This window comes from Nannobrachium achirus, assembly GCF_963921795.1.
Source record: "Nannobrachium achirus genome assembly, chromosome: 8".
NCBI lineage: Eukaryota > Metazoa > Chordata > Actinopteri > Myctophiformes > Myctophidae > Nannobrachium > Nannobrachium achirus.
In genome coordinates, this window is record NC_137817.1 from 39,188,820 (window position 1) to 39,211,687 (window position 22,868).

At 43.5% G+C, this 22,868-nt stretch overlaps 1 protein-coding gene across 3 annotated transcripts in view; it reads left to right on the forward strand.

Annotated features, from left to right (window-relative positions):
• myo18ab (myosin XVIIIA b) overlaps positions 1-22,515 on the forward strand; it is a 158,451-nt gene extending 135,936 nt beyond the window's left edge. The window contains exons 34-41 of one of the 3 annotated variants that reach the window (XM_080732321.1): positions 1-65; positions 1,816-1,899; positions 4,552-4,689; positions 8,634-8,819; positions 9,871-10,010; positions 12,168-12,212; positions 16,303-16,425; positions 20,333-22,515. The exon at positions 1-65 is cut by the window's left edge and continues 52 nt beyond it. In XM_080732321.1, the coding sequence (XP_080588447.1) occupies positions 1-65; positions 1,816-1,899; positions 4,552-4,689; positions 8,634-8,819; positions 9,871-10,010; positions 12,168-12,212; positions 16,303-16,425; positions 20,333-20,489 (938 nt within the window). In that variant the 3' untranslated portion in view covers positions 20,490-22,515. Of the gene's footprint in view, positions 66-1,815; positions 1,900-4,551; positions 4,690-8,633; positions 8,820-9,870; positions 10,011-12,167; positions 12,213-16,302; positions 16,426-17,601; positions 19,193-20,332 lie in introns of those variants that run through there. The other 2 variants (XM_080732323.1, XM_080732322.1) reach the window with 2 other exon arrangements.
• Positions 22,516-22,868: the final 353 nt, after the last annotated feature.

Consider the following 22,868-nt stretch of genomic DNA (forward strand, 5'->3'; position numbering starts at 1 on the left):
GCATGGAGGAAGACCAGGAGGACCTCAACGAGCTGATGAAGAAACACAAGTCTGCTGTGGCTCAGGTCTCTTACACACACACACACTCACACACAGACACACACACACACACACACACACACACACTAGAGGATGACATTTGACAGGAATTCCCGTGGGTCCCGTGGGATTCCCGCAGGACAGGAGTCAAATTTGTATTAATGCCAGGATCGGGACGGGACAGGAATGAAAATCAACAGGAGTGGGCAGGAGCGGGAATCATCCCAGACCAGTTCATCAAATCGCAGAAATAAATTGCACAGGAAAGTGAGGTCTTTGAACTGCAAACATTATAAAATTATATAATAATAAACATGATATCAAATATAATATGGATCAAAATAGAAAAACACCTGCGCGATTCTATTTTTTTATTTTTTTTGGGGAGAGGTATGTGAACGGGAGTGATTTTGACCAGGAGCGGGATGGGACCAGGAGACATTGTACAGGAGTGGGACAGGACGGGATTTATTTTTTTACTCTGGCCCAGGATTGGGATGGGACAGGATTTTTTCTGCGGGAGTGGGACGGGACAGGAGTGAAAATCCACTCCCGTGTCATCCTCTAACACACACACACACACACACACACACACACACACACACACACACACACACACACACACACACACACACACACACACACACACACACACACACACAGTCACACACACACACACACACACACACACACACACACACACACAGTCACACACAGAATGATCTATGTAAAGTATGCTGACAAACACTACTGTAGCTCTCCCACAGTCATAGATGAGCACATTCGGTCAACCAATACACTTTAATATACAAATGTGTGTGCATACATAATACATACCACATACCAGTACGTGTTTGTAGAAGGGAGCCTTATATTGACTTTAATTGATCGACCGAATTTATCCTCTGCAATTTAGTAATTTACCAGATGGCTGGTATTTGCTGTTGTGTTGTTGGCGTGCATTAGCGTCAATATAACAAATTTAGACAGATACATGCAAGGATGAACAGCGAGTGGAAATGAAAGAGCGCTTTTTCTCACAACACTGATGGAATGACAACTAAGTGATCTGCCTCCTCCACCGGCACCAAATGAATCTATCCTTACTGTCGAAAGTGAAGCGCCTGGGCTCCCGTGGGGCCTCGGCAGGATCCGCTTCATCTAGATGAGGAGGGGAGAAAAAACAGGACTCAAAATATTTCACACAGGTCACATTGAAATTTGATTTATAGATGTGATTTCACCAGCCCACTGTGGCGTCCCTTAAGCTTTTAGAAAAACAGCCCATCTTATTTATTTTATCTTGTTAATGTTATTTCACATTTTATTTTTAGCGCTTGGTTCTTTTTTATCTTTTACCATTCCAACTTGGAACTGTTATTGTTTATTCTTCGAAACAACCTTCAACCTGTAGTGAAAAAAATGTGGAAAGAAGGTGGAAAGAAAGAGGCACTCCAAAAAATAGAAATTGCAAGACATTAGAGTTAACCATTTCTTTCATCAGGCACGTTTCAGCACGTTGCTTTCATCAGAGCAACCTTAATAAGTGGGGTCATTTAGTTGATGACATCAACAATCAGTAAATTGCTTGACCAACCTCTTGATGGTCATCATAAAAAAGACTCTTACTTTAGCAACACGCAACACTTATTTTAGTGTAAACTCCATTTTGGTTCCAATTAACTTGCCCAGTGTCCAGTAACCCTGTTTTCTGTGCGTGTGTGTGTGTGTGTGTGTGTGTGTGTGTGTGTGTGTGCGTGCGTGTGCGTGGTGCAGTCTGCTCAGAATCTGGGCCAGATCAGTGACCTACAAGCCCAGCTGGAGGAGGCCCTCAAGGAGAGGCAGGAGGTGCAGGAGAAGGTAGGCGATGTGTTTCAGCCTGCATGACACAGTGACAACTGAACTGATCACTACTTAAGGCAGTGGTTCTCAACCTTTTCAGGCTGCGACCCCCAAAATAATCATATTTGAGCTGGGGACCCCCCCCCCCCCCCCCCCTTACAAGGAGTTAGAATTTTAGGAGTTGAGGCATTACATTTAGTTTGTCCCATTGAGATCAGAGATCTCTTTTACAAGAGAGAGAGAGACCTGGCCAAGGTAGCAGCCATATAAAAACACAATGTACAATTGTACATACAACCAACCGGTCATCATGTAATGGGTAATGTACAGTGGGCCTTTCATTATTTTTTAATATATTATGTAGAGCCAGTCATTACTGAAGACACACACAGACAAGGTGATGAAGGGCACAGAATTATGACAAACCTTCAATTAGTACAGCATTTCATATGAACATAAACACCTCGTTAAGGCTGTTCAGAAATAACAGAGCACAGAATGCCTTAATTGACCAATTAGAATAGCAAATCTATATATCTATAGGTCAGAGGGCAGTGTATATCTTTAGTCATAACTAAAGATGTACACTGCCCTCTGACCTCCCTCCATCCGTCCCATACAATACTGTATATAGTTAGAATATAGTGCAGGTACAGCGATCAGAGACAGCAGACAGCTAAAGCATTGTGAGATCTGAGGTTGAAGCCCATGCAGCCATGACAGGTGTGTGTTATACAAGAGACAAGAACTACAAGGACATCGCTAAGATTGAGATGTCGCCACGTCCACAGTGGCCGATGAAGGATTGCTTTTTTGACAAAAGCAATGTGCACCTGAACCTCACCCTTCTACCCCTTGACTTTGCATGGCTCTCATCACAGATACAAGACTTGACGTAATTGATGTGTCATTCAAGTGAGACATCACTTGACAAGACACGACGCCGGTGGCCAGCTTGGTTACACCGTTCCCAGACAGGCAATAACTCCGAACATGCTTCCGCTGTCACCTTCCTAATGGTTTCCCTTTTTCTCCACAAATACCTTTTTTCTTAACCCACTGCGGGTTGTCCTCAAAGCGAGCGGCTGGGAAAGTTCACAGCTATAATACCTTTAGCTACAACTGCTGGTCTACTGTTTGCCCCCCCCCGAGCTGCGCATGCTCCCAGATGATGATAACCATCTCTAAGACCTTGGCTGCTGAGCAATTATCTCTGCTGTTGGTGTGAGCAGTCCGGCAACTCCCATCAAGCTAGCAAGAGGCCATGTCCAAACTTTCTCACTGACCCACCCCTCTCCCTCCCTCCCTCTCTTTCTCTCTCTCTCTCTCTCTCTCTCTCTCTCTCTCTCTCTTCTCACAGCTGTTTCTCTCTCTCTCTTTGTCTCGGTCTCTCTCTTCTGTCTCTGTCTTCTCTCTTACGCTGTGATGCCTGCTATCTCTTTACCTATGAGTAAAGTTCCCCAGTATCAAACATACAATCAATGTTAGTGCCGGGGGTTATTTTCAAACAAACAAACAAACACCAAACATAATTTATTTGCAGTGAATGTTCTTGGGGAAATCAGATGAAAAATAAAGATGCAGGGCTGCTATCCCACCAGGTACCATCAACCTGCTGTACCTCTCGCTCTTCTCTCATACATTTCCTGTCATCATTTTTCAAGACACCGGCGTCATTAGGAATTTCCAGGCGCTTAAAAGCATATCATTTTATTCGGGTTAAACAAAAGATTCAGCCTCTTCCGTGAATCGTTATTCCAGACGAGAAGCCCATCTTCTCCTCACTGCTTTGAAATGGCGGTACAGCCGATAAAATAATCACTTGTATTCTGAGACACGTCCTCAGGCTTTGAATTATGGATATGAAGCAGTCCAGTAATGAAGGGCCTGCTTTCTTACTTTTTTTTAAGTTCTGTCTTACCGTGAATCAAAGCAGGAATGTGGGCTGTAAAGCACTTGTCCACAGCCTTTAGAGAGGTACAGGATTAGAGATGTGTGTTTTCGGACGTGTCCTCCAGTAGAAGAATCCTGCCAAGATGAGTGGCCTTTGGACTGTCTGTTTGATTCAGGGATGACGAAGAGGGTTTTTTAGAGGTTGAGACACTCAATGGTTCAGGTACTTTAAGCTGTCTGGATATAAAGGCTGCAGTTTTTTTCCAAGGCTATCGCAAGATGAATAGGATGTTTTTCTTTTGTAGCTCATACATCATTAATGCATTTCTGTCTGTGCGTTGTGTGTTTCCCCGTACTTCCATCTTTATGAGGACCGGACTTCCTCACTGATTGGAATATGCCAGAAAGTGAGAACATACTGCCTCTTCTCACTTTCCAAAGGACCTATACGTTGCGAGGCGTTCTGAGCATGTAGATTGTCTATTTTCACAATTTCTGCCTCTAATATTTGACAATTTGGCCAATTTGACATTTTAGAGGTATTAAAAAGTCCTTAAATTGTCATTTTATAAATGTGCAGATACCCTCTATATACACTTAAACTTTGTTGTTTTTACTCTTGAGTGAGAAAACAATGTTGCACATTAAGTTAATCATCTGGGGACCCCCCAAAATACCCGACTCACAGGTTGAGAACCACTGGCTTAGGGTTAGGAATGAATGTAATCGCTAGCACAGTAGTACAAATATCTGCGCTTGCCTTTGTGTGCCTCTCAGATGCAGGCCCTGCAGAGCCAGCTGGAGTTCCAGGAGCAGTCCATGGTGGAGAAGTCCCTGGTCAGCAGGCAGGAGGCCAAGATTCGTGAGCTGGAGACCAAGCTGGAGTTTGAGAAGACGCAGGTCAAACGCCTGGAGGTGAGGGCCAAAAGAGTGGGCACGATCGACATTAACCCGTTCAGAACGGGTACACATTTTGTGTATCATTATTTTATGCTTTAACTAATTGAAAAATAGCAGATATACAAGCTCACAGCGCGGCACCGAGTGCCGCGCTGTGAGCTTGTAGATCTGCTATTTTTGAAAAATCGTGAAAATTTGAATTTTGACCCGATTCTATAAAAAACCTATGTTTCTATGTCGGCAATCTGGCCAGCCATCGTCGAAGAAAAGGTCCTTTTCACTTCAACTGGAGCTCAGTTGGTCTGTTCTTGAGAGACTACTATGTCAGTGGTGCTCAAACCTTTTCATTTGAAGGACCCCCAAAATGATATGTCTTTGGCCGCGGACCCCCATCTCAAAATATTTAGTTCCAGGGACCCCCCAGAAGCAAAATTTGAGTTACAAACGTTCGCTTTGAAAATACATATATTCAAAGATTTGCACACATTTAAAGCATTCAATAATTCTAGGCATAAATGGGTTAATGGAAGAAACTAAGTCATGACTCATGCGCATTTGCACAATGTTCGAGAAAGTGATGTGTGTGGGAACTGTTCTGCAATGTGTGTCATTGGTCTGGATGAACGTTCTTACATTTATTAGAAAAGACTCTGTTCCTTCCCACGTCATCAATAAGCTCAATTCTACTCTGTGCACCAGCGCACATTAACATCCTCCTTAGTTTTCAGACAGCCACACTGCTGCCAGTTAGATAACTCTCATCAATGCTTCGCTCTGGTCTCTAGCCTCTAGTGCTTTCATTTGACAATGCCATTTGTTATTCTGTCATTTTCAAATTACTTCCTGATATTGGCCCAGGCAAAAAAGTTTAAGTGAAGGATAAAGGTTACCATGCGCTTGCTGCCAGAGATAAATTGAAATCCTCTCACGCCTACTGATAAAATGCTTGTTCACTCATTTTGTCAGAGTTCAGTTTGGTAATTACTAGCTGTGCTTTCAGGCAGACATTGTTACTGCTGAAAGTAACAAACAAGAAGAATAAATCTTATTTGCAATAGTTGTGTTGGTCAGGTTAATTGTAGCTTGAGGTCAGATGTTTGGGAAAAGATCTGCATGCAAGGATGACATTTATTTAGGTGAATATCTTTTGACAAATAATGATACTAATATGTGCATGAGCAGGCCATGTTGTAGTTTTCTCTTCCTCCCAGTCTTTCTCACAAAGGAGAAAGCCTGAAACAAGTACAGTGATTCCCATGGCATGGATGTATTCCAATTATTCTGTGGAGTTTTCAATGTTTGATTGACGAAAGGAAGTGCATATGATACTTGATTGGTTCTAGACATTGAGCTATATATAATCTGGAGTACGGATGACTTGGTTCCACAGGTCTGGGCTGTTGATTAATTTGGCCTCATTTGTGAAACATGCATGGTTTGCGTACATCAGATTTGATCCTAAAGCGCTAGTGCGAGTATTTCCACAAGCATAGTCTGATAATCAATTCTTGTTCTTAGCTGAATTTGATAATTGGTACACACACACATCTCCTGGGTACTTCTAGAAACATTTGTGAAGGCACTTGGAATGCCTTATTATTCATGCAATACAATTACATTAATGCCAAACTTCAGTCAAATAAAATACAAATTATAAAAAGGCCTGTGCAACTTCGCAGATGACTATTGCTCTTTTTGGAAGGAAGGATGCATAACTGACAACCAAACCGATATTTATTAGGGCCGGGACTTTAATTGATTAATTTTGTTTAATTAATTACAGAAAATTAACATAATTAAAAAAATGAACACAGTTTGATCGCACTTTTTGCACGACGGAACCTTAATTTTCGGGCGAACCTCCACTTGTGGTCACAGTTACATTATTAAAAAAATACTCTAGCAATTACCCAACTCGGATTACATTAATGCCACATATACAATTCATAGTCTTACTGTACTATCCGATGAAGATGCATCCTGAGTAACATCTGTCCCATGACTCCCATCCCCATGTAGGACAGCGCATAGAATAGTTTGGATGGTTAATGCAATTCTTACCTCCTCTGCTATGATGTGTTGTTTGGTAGAACAATATACTGTATATGTTTGTATTATATCCTGCAATGCTGACTATTATCTATTTCCATGACACTGCCGGTTAAACTTTGGAAAATGCATTTCTACTCTATAAGGAATTCTTGGTGATGCGAAGCATTCTCAGCTTGTAGATCTGTTCTTTTTGGCGGGCAACACAGTCATGCTATGGAGTATAATCAGGATTTTATGCAAATTATTTACACATAATTGCAAATTATTTACAGTTCAATTTACAAAGGAGTGGGATGCATCATTTGATACACCTGTGTATATGCAACTCAAGGCTGTGAGCCTTAAATAAATATATTAGAAAGAGGTGCATAAATGAGACCCATAGAATATTGCCTCCGGCTCAGACAGCTCCATATGTCCCATTTTTGTTGATTTTCACTCTGTTTCCCCGGAGAATGGAAATGCTGGAGTGTGAGGAGAAAACGAAAATCCCTTAATGCCACCAGAACTCTTCTTAAACTAGTTCCACTTATCCCAGAAAATCGGGGACCTTGGTCAAGCCCACTCCTTATTAAAGCATGTTGTCAAAATCCAGCCCGACTCTAAGCTCCTCCTGAGACTTCAGCCTCTCCTCACCTTGCAGAGGGAAGAGGGAGGGCTAGAACTACTGTAGCTTGTTTTAAAACACAACAGCTTGTTATGGCAAACACCCCTTGTTTTTCGATAGGGGCTGCACATCGTCCAATGCAGTTTTAAGGCTTCTACTGATTCTGCCATAGCTTTTCACTGTTTTCTCACCAACATTACAAAGAGCAGCAAATACATATTTCAGGTTGCTAGAGAAGTATAACTCAAAGCTGGAGGTAGCAGAACTCAATCAATACAGATCTGAGGAGGCACAGTACAACACCCACTCAGAATGTGAAATATGGACAAGGTCGGCAGCTAATGGGGAAGCTACAGTAGCTTGCTGAAGTTTGCTGTTAGCATTTGATGAAAATTGACTGAAATGCGCCTTTCAGCCCATTTGAAAGCCTGTGCGCTCATATAGAATTCTCCTTCTCGACAAGGTTACATACAGTAGGCCTACTTCACTGTGTTTAAAAGCTAAGTCTGTCACACAGCACTACAATGCATTATTGATACAAATAAGCTTATCAATTCTTAATATCGCCATCTAAATGAAATCCGTAGGGATGGAGTGTTTTAACCCATTTAGGCCTAGGATTATTGACTGCTTTAACTATTGAAAAATAGCAGATATACAAGCTCACAGCGCGGCACCGAGTGCCACGCTGCGAACTTGTAGATCTGCTATTTTTGAAAAATCAAGATTTATTTTTTGCAAGTCTTTGAATATATCTACTTAAAAGTGAACATTTGTAACTCAAATATTTACTTCTGGGTGGTCCCTGCTGGAACAACATATTTTGAGATGGGGGTCCGTGGCCAAATACCTGTAATTTTGGGGGTCCTTGACATGAAAAGGTTTGAGAACAGCATGATTTAGAGGAAGGATTTAGAAGTCGGGTCAAAGATCGGGTCAAAGATATTCAAAGACTTAAACTCATTTTCACGATTTTTCAAAAATAGCAGATCTACAAGCTCGCAGCGTGGCACTCGGTGCCGCGCTGTGAGCTTGTATATCTGCTATTTTTCTAAAGTTAAAGCATACAATAATGGTTAAAGTGGTTAAAATCTAACGTGACTCGGGCGCGTTCCAGGTATTTGAGAGTTAACCTTCATTCACGCTCGCCCCGTACTGTGCACTATAATATGCTGAGAATTATTCCATGACCTTCCTTCTACGGTGTGTTGTATTGACCCAAGTGTTTCAGTGCTTGGGGGGCTGATATGCTTGAGGCAGAAGAGTCATGACCCCTTCCATCTCTCCCTGCTCCCCCCAGAGCCTCGTGGCACGTCTGAAGGAGAACCTTGAGAAGCTGACGGAGGAGCGAGACCAGCGCAGCACCAGCGAGAACCGGGAGAAGGAGCAGAACAAGCGGCTCCAGAGGCAGATCCGAGACGTCAAGGAGGAGATGGCCGAGCTGGCCAAGAAGGAGGCCGAGGCCAGCCGCAAGAAACACGAGCTGGTGAGGACCTGCAATAAGTGGCCTTGGCCAGGATCCCAAACTTGGGGTCATCACAGGAGTCAACGCACCATCATTGTTTTTATATTCATCACTGTTAACGGTTAAAAATATCCTGATGATGTTTCCTCTGCAAATCGATATTTTCATACCCAGTAACCCCATGACTACTGGATGGGCAAGTGCTCCTTAATGTTATTGAAAACCTTGACCTTGAGTTCTCATAAACATTATTCTGCGGAAGCGGTTTAGCCATGGAGTTTGCCCTCATGACCTGCTCATTTCTTGTAATAAATCTAGCATTTGTGTGTTTGTTATATTCACACTCTGGGCTATGCCTAGCTTGTCCTGATAAACCCAGCTTTTAAAAGATTGTTTGGGCTCTAAATGGAAGTTCAGACACATACAGAACATGTATTCATTCCATCCTGGCATGCGATTATGTTTTGACCTTTTTTGGCTGCACAGTTTACTGCAGTCATCTATCTATAAATGCGAGAAGTCTCTGCGTGTCTGTCTGTGTGTATGTAATCCGCGTATAACAATTCACAATTTTATCATACGTTATACTGTGGTGAACATAGATCAGTATTGTGGTTTTGGTTCTTACAGTTAATGAGTTAATGTATACATTAACTGTAAGAACTATAAATAATAATTACTTTTATCAGCCAATTAAATCATATTGGAAGAAGTCATCTTCTGTTACAGTAATCAAGAGAATGTATCTATTCAGATCAAAATACAGTTGTTGTTGTTGTTGTTGTTGTTTTTTCAGGCTTAGAATGCCTAAGATGCCTTGCAATATTAAGGATACAGTATACAATACAGAACCGAATATTGCATTATTAAAAGGTTGATACATTCAGTAACTAGTTAAGAAGCACAGCTTGCAGTTTGTGCACAATTCCAGTTGGAAGGAGTGTGTTGTGCACATGTTTACACTGCTTTAGTTCTTGTTCCCCAGTCAGACACTTTCTTCGGGTGGGCGAGTGATCTTTCGAACTGGTTGTTCTTTCACCACCTTTAAAAGCACATTTTTATCGTTCCCCAGGAAATGGACATAGAGAGCTTAGAGGCAGCCAATCAGAGCCTGCAGGCCGACCTCAAGCTTGCCTTCAAGAGGATCGGCGACCTCCAGGCGGCCATCGAGGATGAGATGGAGAGTGATGACAACGAAGACCTCATCAACAGGTACTGCCACTGACCCTAGACTAGGGGTCTTCAACGTGATTCAGGCCAAGAACCCCTTATCCGAGAGAGACAGATGAAGCAGGGACCCCCGCTACATATTGGATAAAATTATCTTGCAGAGTCTGACTAAACGTTTTCATAGATTTCATAGGTAGCTTCATTGACTTTTTTTTGTGTGTATTTCAGACATTTAACTACATAAAGGAGTAGTTCGCCCCCAAAATGACTTTTTTGCTATTGATTACTCACGCCTAGGGATGGGAAGATATGAACATTTCATATCACGATTATTGTGACAAAAGAAATCGCGATCTACGATATTATCGCGATAATCAAAATCCATTATCCCTGGGTGGAACATTTGCCAAAAAATAGCAGATCTAGCTTGTAGATCGGCTATTTTTCGCCAAAGAGATTTGGTAGAGAGTGAAAAAAGACAGTATCAAGTATGTATATTATAAGTGTGTTTTACCAATAGAGGGTTTAAATGGTACTGGATATGCAGCTCGGCAAATAAAAGGCGAATTGATCCCAGTGCATGACGGAGGACGATATCACGATAAATTAAATCTCCACGATACGATTATCGCGAGTGTTTTTTATCGCGATAAAGGATAATATCGCTTAGCGTTCCATCCCTACTCACGCCATGGAGACTTTAGTCCAATAATATTTTGTGTTTTTTGTCGCATTCCTAAGACAACATTTTGATTTAAATAAATGTATCCCCATTGATTAATGTAATGGGACCCAATGCATTTGTGTCCCCATATGTAATCAGCAACCCTAACCCTTTACTATAATAACATTTTTGTCTTAGGAATGCGACAAATACAAAAATATATTATTCAACCCAAGTCTCCATGGCGTGACTAATCAATAGAAAAAAAAGTAATTTTGGGGGTGAACCCTCAATAGTTGGTGTAAACTCTACTTGGTTTGCTCCTTTTTCCCTCCACTCCAAACCACTTTGCTAAAAATAGCCGATCTCCAGCCTAGGGGTCATGTGGTTAATGTAAAACAAAATAATAATAATTATCATAAAATCCTATCACACAATTTGGCGACCCCTCTGTAATAACTCTGAGGACCCCCTAGGGGTCCCGGTCCCTTTGTTGAAGACCCCTGCCATAGAGATTAGGACTGAACCAAGTTCAAAAGCTGGAAAACTCCCTCGGGCCAACCACAATACATAATCAGTTTCATTCTGGCTCAACCAGAAAGTGGAGTGAATGATGCAGTCAGGATGGATTTTCCATTGAAATTTATTCAACCTTAATCTTTGAATAAAGCAATCAGAATTGAGCTCTCACTAGATTCAATCATAACTTATTCACACCCTTCTGCGAATGATTCATTCTCTCCCAAAAATCACTTGTGCTTAATTTACCTTGCCATTTATTTTTCATATTATGATTTTGTCTCCCTCGAGGACCTCTGTTTAACGACATCTAGGATGGTTTGAACAGCAATCTTGTCACTGAGGTTCATATCGTCGTTGTCGTGTGAAAACCTTGTATGTCCAAAACCGTTCGTTTTGCATTTATCGTTTAAAAAATTAACTAAACTAGTGAAAACAGCCGATCTACAAGCACACAACGCCTCGCACCGCGAGGCGTTGTGTGCTTGTAGATCTGCTGTTTTCACTACTTTTGTGTGACGGCCTTGTATGATGAAGCAGGGGCTTTGCTTTGCGAAAAATTTACACATTTGAAACTTGGAGATACGAGGTTTCTGCCCGACAGTGATGATATATTTATGTATATACTCTGACGCCTGCTGATATGTATTTATTTGCAAGCACAGTGAGTCTTCCCTGTCCATCTGCTTCTAGCAGTATGTGTTGTGAGCAGAAGTACATTCTCATTATTCTTACCGTTATCATACATAACACACAGGCTGAGTTAGTAAACCATAAACACTCCTTACATGGAGTGTTGGCACAAGTCGCACGACTTTATTTATTTTCATATTTGTTATATCATTTTTTTATTTCCATTTATATTTATTCTTATCATTTAGAGGTGCATTTCACACACGTTCACATTTTATTCCTGTGGTTTGTTTTTTGACTCTTTTCTTCTCTCGTTTGTTTTTCCTGTTTGTTTTTGTGTTTGTTTGTGTGTCTCTCTTTTCTCCATCCATCATCATGACCAGTTTACAAGACATGGTGACAAAGTATCAAAAGAGAAAGAACAGGACGTGAGGAAAAACACCAGAGCTCGTGTTTCAATTTGTTTCAAACCGTGTTGGAATTGTCTGGTTTACCTGTCGCTGGGGATGATGCTGTATTCTGCCACCTTTGATCATGCCAGATTTGTAGAGAAACGTTTAATTTGTATTTATTTTGACCGCTTTTAACACATTCCTAATTTGGGCATGTCATTTTGTAGGCAAAATGTTCAAATTGTTTAAATATAAAAAATAACAGATCTACAAGCTTGCAATACATCATGCAGCATTGTGAGCTTGTAGATCTGATACGTTTGCTTCTATTGCGTGACACTGTCACATGACAAAGTAAACACAATAGGGCTTATAAATGGATAATATACCTACCACATGCGTTACTGTCACATAATGTCCTCGCATACGAACGTCTGGCATGTAATCAGAGGCGGATCAGTGATACTGCATCATCATTCCAGTGCTCGGCAATTCCTCCACAATAACCCCAATTTACACCACTAGCCATTGCATGATGTCACTCGCTGAAACGCACGAACGCCATTGACAAAAAACATGCTTCCTCCCAAACCCGAGCATGAAACAAGCCCTCTTTCATCTTGTCTGGTTAACCGTGTACAGTAGGAGTGAGCGCACGCCAAGTATAACGGAATGCGGTCAGCCTTCGTTGCTCTCTCTTGCCACAAGGCACTTCTTTCCCCCCTTTTTTCCTTTGGGAGCCCCGCTTGGGTTTCTCGTTCCTAGTACTTAACCCGTCTGGCTTTGTCCTGAGGGGGGGAGAAGGGGGGGTTCTGTCAGGAGGACACCGCTGTGTGCTGTTTGAACAGCGTTTCTGTTGGCGCGAGCGCCCCCTCGGCACCGGGGCCCCTCCTTAATATTTCAGTGGCCTGCTCCAGGGCTGGATGTCACTGCCACGGTGACTCTGTGCCCCCCGACAGCCGCAACGGAGGGCGTGTTCCTCATCAATCTTTGACATGCTTGCGCTTAATAATTCAGGAGGCTCAATTGTCCAACAAAAAGAGGTTTTATGCTCATCTAGCAGGCAGTACACACACATCGTTAACCTCTGGCTCCAGGCCATGCCGGTCCCATGTCAGGGCTTTGGTTATAGCAGTGTGTGTGTGCTCCCTTCTCTTGTTAAGCCCTGTTAAGCAGTACAGTAAAGCAAGGCATTTTATTGCCCTACAGGAAAGTGTTTTGAATGCTAATGGTTGGGCTACCAGAGCAGTGCAAGAGTGATGGGGGAATGCTTCTGGTAATTTTTAGAGAATTTATCCACTGCTTCTGCAACTTTTTATTTTTTATAGACTGTCCCAAAACATCACTATTATGTGCTGGATCCCTGTCATTTGTTTTTTATAGTTTATAAATATGCTGTAAACTATGTATATAAACTACAGTAACAGTGAGATCACCAGGAGCACCTCAAGTGGTGTTGCCTTTTGATCTGACACGGTGGATAAGATCTGTTCTCCTCTCAAATGTTTCTGGATAGAGTTTGAAAGCATGCATATATATGCCTGACTGAATTTATAGGCCCCGATCTGGTCAAAGATGCAAGAGTATTCAATGGAAACATTCCCCCACGAACACAGTGTCTGTAAGACGCAGGGACACAGCGGACCGGAGCGGAGTAGGAGGATCCATAGAAACTAATGATGAATATAATGTTGTGTAACAGAGATGTACTATCAATGGCGGCAGATTGTCACAGACAATTAATGTCTCCTCAGCACTCTCTCTGTTTGTTTGCCTCCCCCAGGCTTTCAGCGGGGCTTAACTAATGGTATGGCGGTCAAGGATATAAATTGTGGTTGACACCATGTGTGAAGCGTTTGATTACAATGTGCCCGCCGTTCTGTTTGTCAACAAGATCCCAAATTCGCAATGCAACACGAGAAATGTTAGGAAGGGAAAAATGAAATTCCATTTAAACTCTCTATTAATTTATTCCATGGAAGACATCATCAAGGCATTTACATACCAACCCCCGATGAGTGAAATTCACATCATTTGAAGTTGACTTTCAGTCAAGAATTATTGTGCACATTCCCTATCTTTGCCTGTTGACTTTGCTGTATTCATCACCTCTGGATCGGTCCCTGAATTGTGAATCTCATTTCGATTGCAAGGAAAGCAAGAGTTTTTTTTTTTTCTTCTTCTTCTTACAAGTTGAACAGCTATAGCTTTAAGTCCCAGGAAACTCGGCAATGTCGCTGAGGTCAAGATGCAGCGGGGGGGAGGGGGAGGCCAGGCGCATCACACATCAAAAACAATTTCCCTTTTTCACTTCCCCATTTTCTCAAGGCGAGAGTAGTTATTTAAAACAGAGTGTTGGCAGATAAGGGAAAGGTTGAAAGACTAATCTAAGAGGGCCTGGGGGGCGACTGTTGACTCGCCAAAAAACTCTACAAACAACACGAATCCTAGCGAGGTTTTTTTTTATCTCACAAGAGATGAGCAAACAGTTCCGGAACCTTCTCACCACCGCAACTAGCGAGCGTCCAGTGCTGCATCTCCCAGAGCCTCTTTGTCTGATGTTTACCCTGTCTTATTGACAAGTCCTCCGTGCCAAAAAAACAGCAGCTTGGTTGCTCTGTCATCACAACAGTTGGCAGCCACTGCGTCGTCCCTAGATTGTCTGGTAGGCTGGGCATGGCCTGCAAAGCTAATTACAGGCAGCCTTAAGAGCCACTGTGGCCCTCGTCTGTCCTCCCGGCCAATCCCTCCTTCTCTTCTGAGCGAATGCGGTCCCAGCAGCAATGTCCAAGGTTATTGTGCACCATAAAAGGGATCAGGGTATGCAGTTGCCTTTTACTGTGCAAGCCATTATTGAATATCTCTCCTCTGCAATCCTTGGGAGCCTTTTGTCTCTGGCCGTTAACAAGTTTAATTATACTGTAGGTGGTACAGGGCCTTGTAAAGACGTGAATGGTGGGTAGAAAGATTTTTCTCTCTCGTCGTCAATAGGACGAGACGGCCTCCGAAACAGATGCAGAGACGTATAACTCCACCCTCCACCCCACACGCCCCCCAACTCCACCCACCAACTCAGCAGCCTGATGTCTCAGTAGGGCCATTAAGCTGTAACAACTTAATTTCGCAGCGCCACACGAGCACTGGGCTTTGACGGCACTTAATGAGTGTTGTGCTCTCTTCATCCGTGTCAAATTTTATGACAACTCCTCCGTCTCACCCCGTGCCTCGCTGTGGTTTGTCAATGTGTAATGATAATTTAGCAGAAGAAAGCAGAAAAAAAAACTGTGCCGCGCCCAAGCTGTGCACCAACTCATTTTGTCAAGAGATGAAATTGCAGGCGTTTGCATGTGTGAGAGTGTGTTTGAAGAAGTATATCAAAAGACGAGGGGGAAAAATGTACTTGTTTTGTTGCCTGCACAGACCATTCAGAATCCATTTTCAGGGGTCTTAAACTGCTGTTTTAGGTGGCTTTAGGTGTGTGTGTGTGTGTGTGTGTGTGTGTGTGTGTGTGTGTGTGTGTGTGTGTGTGTGTGTGTGTGTGTGTGTGTGTGTGTGTGTGTGTGTGTGTGTGTGTGTGTGTGTGTGTGTGTGTGTGTGTGTGTGTGTGTGTGTGTGTGTGCACGCATCCGTCCTTTGGTTCCTTGCACGACCCCTCTGCCAGCTAAACACAGGACCAGGCTGATGATAACACCTCTAACAACACCTAAAGCTGCGTGCTGAATGTATTGTTTGTGTGCGTGCACACTCCCCCGGATTTATTTTGTGTGGTTTCTTTTTTCAAGAGATCTCGTAAACGACTGCATGCGCCCACGTTGTTGTTTTATCCAAGAAAAAAAGGTGCTCTCGGTTCACCTTTTGTTCTCAACCTAACACTTCCAACTTCAATCTACAAAAATCAACCCCATTCTCTTTCCCCCTGGCTCTGCTCAAACTACAAAGCAATCCTCCAAACGCTTTTCCTCCATTATTCTCTCTCTGCTGATTGCTACCTATTTCACCCTCTTCCTTTATCCTTCCCCACATCTTTTACTTCACGTATTTTATCTCCTGGTCTCATCAACCCAGTTGCACCACTGCTTTTGTTTCCTCTAATGTTTGTTTCTCCGTCTTTGCCTCTGCCACCCAGCGATGGGGATTCAGACACGGATTCGGAGCTGGAGGACCGTGTGGATGGGGTGAAGTCTTGGCTGTCCAAAAACAAGGGCTCTGCCAAGAACCTCTCTGATGACGGCAGCCTGAAGAGCTCCAGGTCAGTACTGTGGCCAGCGTTTTTACTCTTCCCGTCCTTTTACCATTGAATCCGTAGACGCTATTAAGCTGTTTAATTGTACGTTTGGCCGCTTTAAGTATTCAGCCCACCCAGATGAAATGGTTTACGCGGTTTGACCCAGAGGAGATAAAGCGAATGGAGCAGAGCACTTGGCTGAAACAAGGGGAGTGTTATTACTTGAATGTATTATCTACCCACTCTGTCTTTATTGTCACTCCCCTGATGACAAGGGGAGGGGGGGCTTTTTTCTAAAAGGGAGCTGCCTCCCTGGCAGATTTATCGACGTGCCCAATGGCCAGCTGGCATAGACTACCTGAGCCCCCCCCCCTCTCTCCCTGAGATTAATGGGTGTGTCTGCCTGCTGACAGCTTCGATTGCCCTAGATTTTTCTCCTTATCACAAGATTTAACTCGCCTCCCCCTACTCCAGCCGCTGCAACTTTGAAAAGTTTGGGGAGTTTCTAAATCGGTGTTTACCGTGTGTCCCCACGGACAAACAAAGCTCCGATACCTAGCTGCCACTGTCTCCCAGAGAAGGTTTAGTGTGTGTTGGTTTAAAACACACCCCCATGCCCATTACCCACATGCACACACACTCACAGTAACACTACAGAATCCCTCAGAGGATTTAACTACAATGAGATGCTTGACTGAAATCCTCTGTAACATTTACAGGCATAACATTTTATTGGAATCAATATTGCACACTCCATTGTTCAATATAGCGCTCATTAGGAGCAGCTTGGACTTTGATTCCGCGTAAAGGAATTGATTACAGCAAGCCAATATATTCTGTCAGAGCTCCAATACAAGCTGTGTAAAATGTATTTAATTTAGAAACCTAGTCTGCACTGATGTGGTGTCTTCAAAAGTAAACTCCTTCAAATATACTTCCTTGTTCCTTTTACTTTTCATACTGTAGCTGTACACCTGTGAGCCTCCTGAAGGTCCTCTCTTTTCATCTTCCTTCATCACATTTCTTTTAGACTGTCTCAAGTTTGTTTTTCATTTGTTCATCTGCTCTTATTCTCCATGCTTAAATTCCCTTCCACGCCACTTCACCCTGATTTCATAATTATTTTCATCATTTGCTCTCCCACTCTCCTCCTTCCTGCATCCTTTTCCTTTCTCCTTTTTTTCTACTCTCTCTCTATAGATGTGCTGTTAATTTAGATGCAAAGGAAGCGAAGGAGGCTAAGGAATGGAAGGAGGCCAATAAAGAGGGCAAGGAGGTAGAGCAGTGCAGGCCTGTGTCTGTGATGAGTTCTCTTAGCTACAGGAAACGGTCTAACCTTAAGGACTCCATCGGTGGCAAAGGGGATGAGAGCTCCCTCTTCAGCTCCCTCAAGGACAACTCTGAGTCACAGGAGCCTCTCTCCTCGTTCCGCAAGGCCAAACCCAAAGCCTCGGAACCCCAGGACGACTGCCTCTCTGTCACCTCTAGGAGGAAATCTCAGGCGGCCGAGGACATGGACGACCGAGGCTCGGTCATCTCCCAGGCCTATTCGGAGGCCACCAGCCGAGCCAGGAAAGGCATGGACAGCCGCATGGACAGCCGCATGGACAGCCGCTGGGGCGACTTCGACAAAGAGTCCACCATCGCGCCAAGTCGGGCCCGTCGTATGTTCAGCCCAGAAGACGACGGCAAGTCCGTCTGCGGGGAGTCTTCGTACAGACGCAGTCCCAGTTTGAACAGGTGGTCTGGTGGCCGCAGCCCTGGGAGCGTGAGCCGTGCCGACTCCCGTATGTCTGCGGCACGCAGCTGCCGCCTCAGCGAGTTCGACGTCGACATGGATGACAGCCGGAGTGTGGCGTTCACAGAGAGGTCAGCATACAGTCCTCACTCTTCCACCGGCCGCAGCATGTCCATGCCGCCCCCACAAGCCCGATCCTCCATGGGGGATGATGACCTGCTGGACACCTCAGATGTCAAACCAGTGAGCCATCGCAACTACCTGGATCCTGACCTAGAGAAAGCCATCAATGAGGTGTTGAGCTTCAAGCCCATCAAATTCAAGCGCACCAGCCTGGAAGATTCTGAGGCCGAGGCAGGGAAAGAAGTCGACGATGACTGCAAGAGTGTGCGAGAGGCAGACAGTGGCCGCGGTGGCAGTAGCCTCAGGCGCTCAGCGTCCGCTGTGGACTGTCTTCGAGCCCCCAGCAGCATGAGCAGAAGTAGCAGCACGAGTAGAAGTGGCAGCCGCAGTCGCAGCAAGAGCAAAGGCAAAAGTAAGAAGAAGAAGAAGAGTCACAGCTCCGAGTCCAACAGCTCCGACGACGACCGCCGCAAGAGAAGCAGTTCAAAGAAGAAAGGCAAGAAATCCAAGAGGAAGTCCAAAAAGAGGGACCAGTCGTCCTCCTCCTCCTCTTCTTCATCGTCTTCAGACTCAGAGTCCGACTCAGAGTCCGACTCCAGCTCGGGTGCCTCTACAATTTCTTATCGTAGCTCCAACAGCGTGAAGAGAGCTCCGTCTCGTCGCACTTCTAGCCCAGAGGCAGAAGGGGAGCCTGAGGCACCCGCTGAGGGCCAGCAGCCTAACAAGAAGCAGGACAAGAAGAGGAAGAAGAAAATGGACAGCCTGATGATGAAATACCTTTATCGGCCAGAAGAAGAAAGTGAATAAAGCAGGCAGTAGGTGTTTGCCTGGTGTGGATTTGAGGAATGTACTCAGAGCATGGTGTGATTCTAACCACTGAAAGATACAGTATGCCACTGATAGATACCACTGATGGATTGATAGATACTGTAGATGGAGCCCTTTGACAGGGCGTTTTCCTTTTGGACTTTTTGTGAGGCATCACTTTGGAGATTTTATTTATTTATTTATTTCTATTGTTGTTGTTGTTTTGGGATATTTATCTGAATGTCAGTAAATGCATTCATTAATTCACAGCAGCTCTTAGAGCAATTAGGATTATGTCTGTAGAATGACAATTATTGTGACATTTATTTTTTTGCTGCAGTAATGCCATTAAGACTTTAGTGGGGAAACTCACCGGGAGAGGATGTGGCTTAGGCGTGTGGTGAATTTGATCAGCATGCAGATTAGCTGAGCGGTGGGGGTGAGAAGTGGGACTCACGTGGGTATTATGCAGCCACTAATTCCTCTCCGAATGTCTCTGTGATTTATTGCCCTGAAAAGGCAAAAATAACAGGAGTCGTCAATTAAGTGGGGCCACCATAGATTTTCCTCTCAAGCCCCTTAACTGCAGGTGTAATTAGACCCCAAGCATCGATTTACACCAACTAGCGAGTTCATCTAAGACGCACGATTGACAGTAATTAACCCCAGGTTTGCAATATTTAAGCAGCGTGAATGTTAAATAATGTTAAAACCCCAAAGTGAGTTGTCTACTGATTCTCATTTTGAATTTCTCACAGAAATCTAATTCATGAGAGGAATGTGACGGTTTGACCTGAACCTTGGTCGTCACATTTGGTAGTGTTATTACATTTTTGTCTCGTTAGAATGACTGGGGTCCCCCAAGGGTCTATACTTTTCCATCCACGCCAAATCCTTTCGCTAAAAATAGCCTATCTATAAGCTCACAACAACTTGTCACAGCGAATGCGAATGTTTTCCCCAGAATAAGAACAATAGGGTTCATGTGGTTAAATTGGTCCTGGACTTGCGTGTGCCACTGAGGGTAAAGCAAGCCTATAGAAAATCTTAACATTGTATGTCACATTTTGTGCCCCACCCTCTTCCTGCTAATGTGCTTTCTTCTTCTCTTGCATGGTTTGCCTTTTAGTCTGTGCACTTAGCTATGATGGCCGACATTGGATTTTAGATCTAGGCTGACCCGTGTAAACAAGAGACGCAGTATCTGTGTGCTCGCCCCATGTTTGACATTAACTCCATCTCCTTGTGGTTGCCTCTCAACAGCCCGCCCAGCCGTAGACGCTTCTGTCTGGACAGATCCGACCAAGAGGAGGAGGGAGAGGAGAGGGAAGAAGGGGGGTTGTCCCGCTCCCGTTACAAACGTGGCAGCTACCTGAACGATAGCGACAGCGAGGACAAGCCTTCCGAGTCCACAACCTAATCCTGGATGTCCCTGTACACCAGACACACACAATCACTCAGTCGCATCGTTTGGCCTTGCATGTGAAGTTGACGGCAGCCGTGTGCATTCTGTGCAATGGGACACACACACACACACAGTCACACAGTCACACACTCACTAACACTCACACGAATACTATAGACACACATACAGAATAGCCAGACATCAAAAACACTCAACTGCTCAATGGGGCGTAACAGCCCTACAGCAAAGCAGACAATATTATAATTGTTGTTACTGTTATTATTATTATTATTATATTATTATGCCGCGCTTGCTATGCCAGATCCTTGAAGGGTTTGGGTGCAGTATTAAATCTATGTTGTCAGGAACCATGCTGCCCCCCACCCCCGGCCCCCCAACACCCCTCCAACACAGTAGCTTCATTAATAATGCCTTGTCTCTGCTGGCTGCACACACAGCTGCTTGGCTTGAGCAACGCGCTCCTTTCCTACAGTAATTTGCCTTCTATCACGGTTGTAAATGAGCCAAAGAACTCTTGACATTTCTCCTTTTTCCCCCTTATTAATATTATTATTATCACTATTATTATCATCAGTGCGCCATAATTCTAAAAAAGTAGAAAAAGAAAAGATTGTCAACCAAAAAAAGCCTTTGTATGTGTGAGTGCACTGTATTGCCTGCTCAAGTTCGTCTTTGGAGAAAATCCCGGATATTTCTCCCCGTTCTTTTTTTTTTTTTTCGGACTTCAAGTGCCATTTGATTTAAGTAGGGTCTTTTTGTACAGCTGTCTTCTTTCCAGCTGTGCTTGGATCTGGGCTGTTTGGTGAACTGCGCACCGAAGATGCTCTCATCATCCGCTTGCCGTTTGATCCCTCAAAGATTCTGCAGGCTTTTCTTTCAGGCAAATCATTTTTCCATAACACAGACAGAGGCTGCAGCACTAACTGTTCTGTGATGAAAGCAACTCCACTCTCTTTCTTTTTTCATCTTTTGTTTTGATGTTTGAAAGAGATGGATAATTTGTTTTGGAAAGTAGCGCCGTCAACAATATGAATTTCCATGAGGTTTGAGCACACCTCTGAGAAATGCCTTGTCTCATTTTTATTCCAAACTTGAATTGACTCAAGTACTTGTCGCAATTCTGTAGGGAAGAATTTTATTTGCCTCCGCTGTTTTTTTGTTCGTTTTTTCGAACTCACTCTCCTTGTGCTTGTTCACATGCTTGCTCTCTTTTTTTTTTCTTTTTTTCTCGACTCAATGTGCTTTTGCTTTCCAAAGGGAATGTACTTGACATGGGGCACCAGTGTTTAGTTGGTTCACTGACAAACACGCAACACGACACAACAACACTGAGCAGACTGGAAACAGCATCCCGAACCAGCATCTTTAAGTCGCCTTCCTTAACTGGAAACCGCCATCCGTTCAAGAGCCAATACTGTGAAAGAGTTTTCTGTGTCTTTGATGCCCTGTTTTGTTCTGTAAGTTTTGTCAATATGCTAGTCCAGACCTAGTGACGCCTCCTGAAATGTCAAGAAAATAGGAAATCTGCATTGTCATGGTTGCTCAAGTGTTACATTGAACCCTTTGGCCATGTTTCTAGTATTTATGAATTAGCAACGTTAAGATATTTTAGTGAGGCCTCCAACGACCATAAACGATGTTACATGGATTTGGTGGCTGAAAGGATTTGCTGATTTTCTGTGCAAGAGGAAGAAGTTCAGTGTGATTGTATTATACATGCTTTTTTATAGACACACGTCTATCACTTCTACTTACTCTATGCAGTCAACATGAGATTGGAATGACATTCTGAACCTGGTTCAACGAACTACCTGCGTAGAAAAGGAAAACAGAAAGCGTAAAATGACATAACGTTGCTGACTGTACACATTCATATTTATGTATAAATACCTGTATGGTTCATGCTAGCTTTCAAAATAGCTCGTTTATTTTCGTTATTGAACAAAATGACCACTTGTTATAAGTAATAATTTTGCATTACAATTTAATATATTGTAAATAAATGATGGTGATTGTTTTACTGCGACTTCAGGGTTGATTCTTCTCCCTCACTGTTTGCATGTTGTATTTTGGGGGGGCATGACACAGTTTAAGACTTGAATATGTTCTTTTGATACGGTTCCGCTCTTAAGATTCCTGGAGGCCATACAAAAGATTTATAGGAAATCAAATGCAGGAGAATGTGATTGCGATTTGACGTTTTAATCTGCTTTCAGAAATGTCAACAGTGCCGTTGACCCCCAAGACTGCATTTTAGAAACGTAAACATAATCCCACAAAAAAAGAAAAACATTTCATGTGGTTTAAAGGCAAATGGTTCTTTTCTGTCAGAGCAGAAATCACAGAGCCAAGCTGCAACAGCACAATAACGGT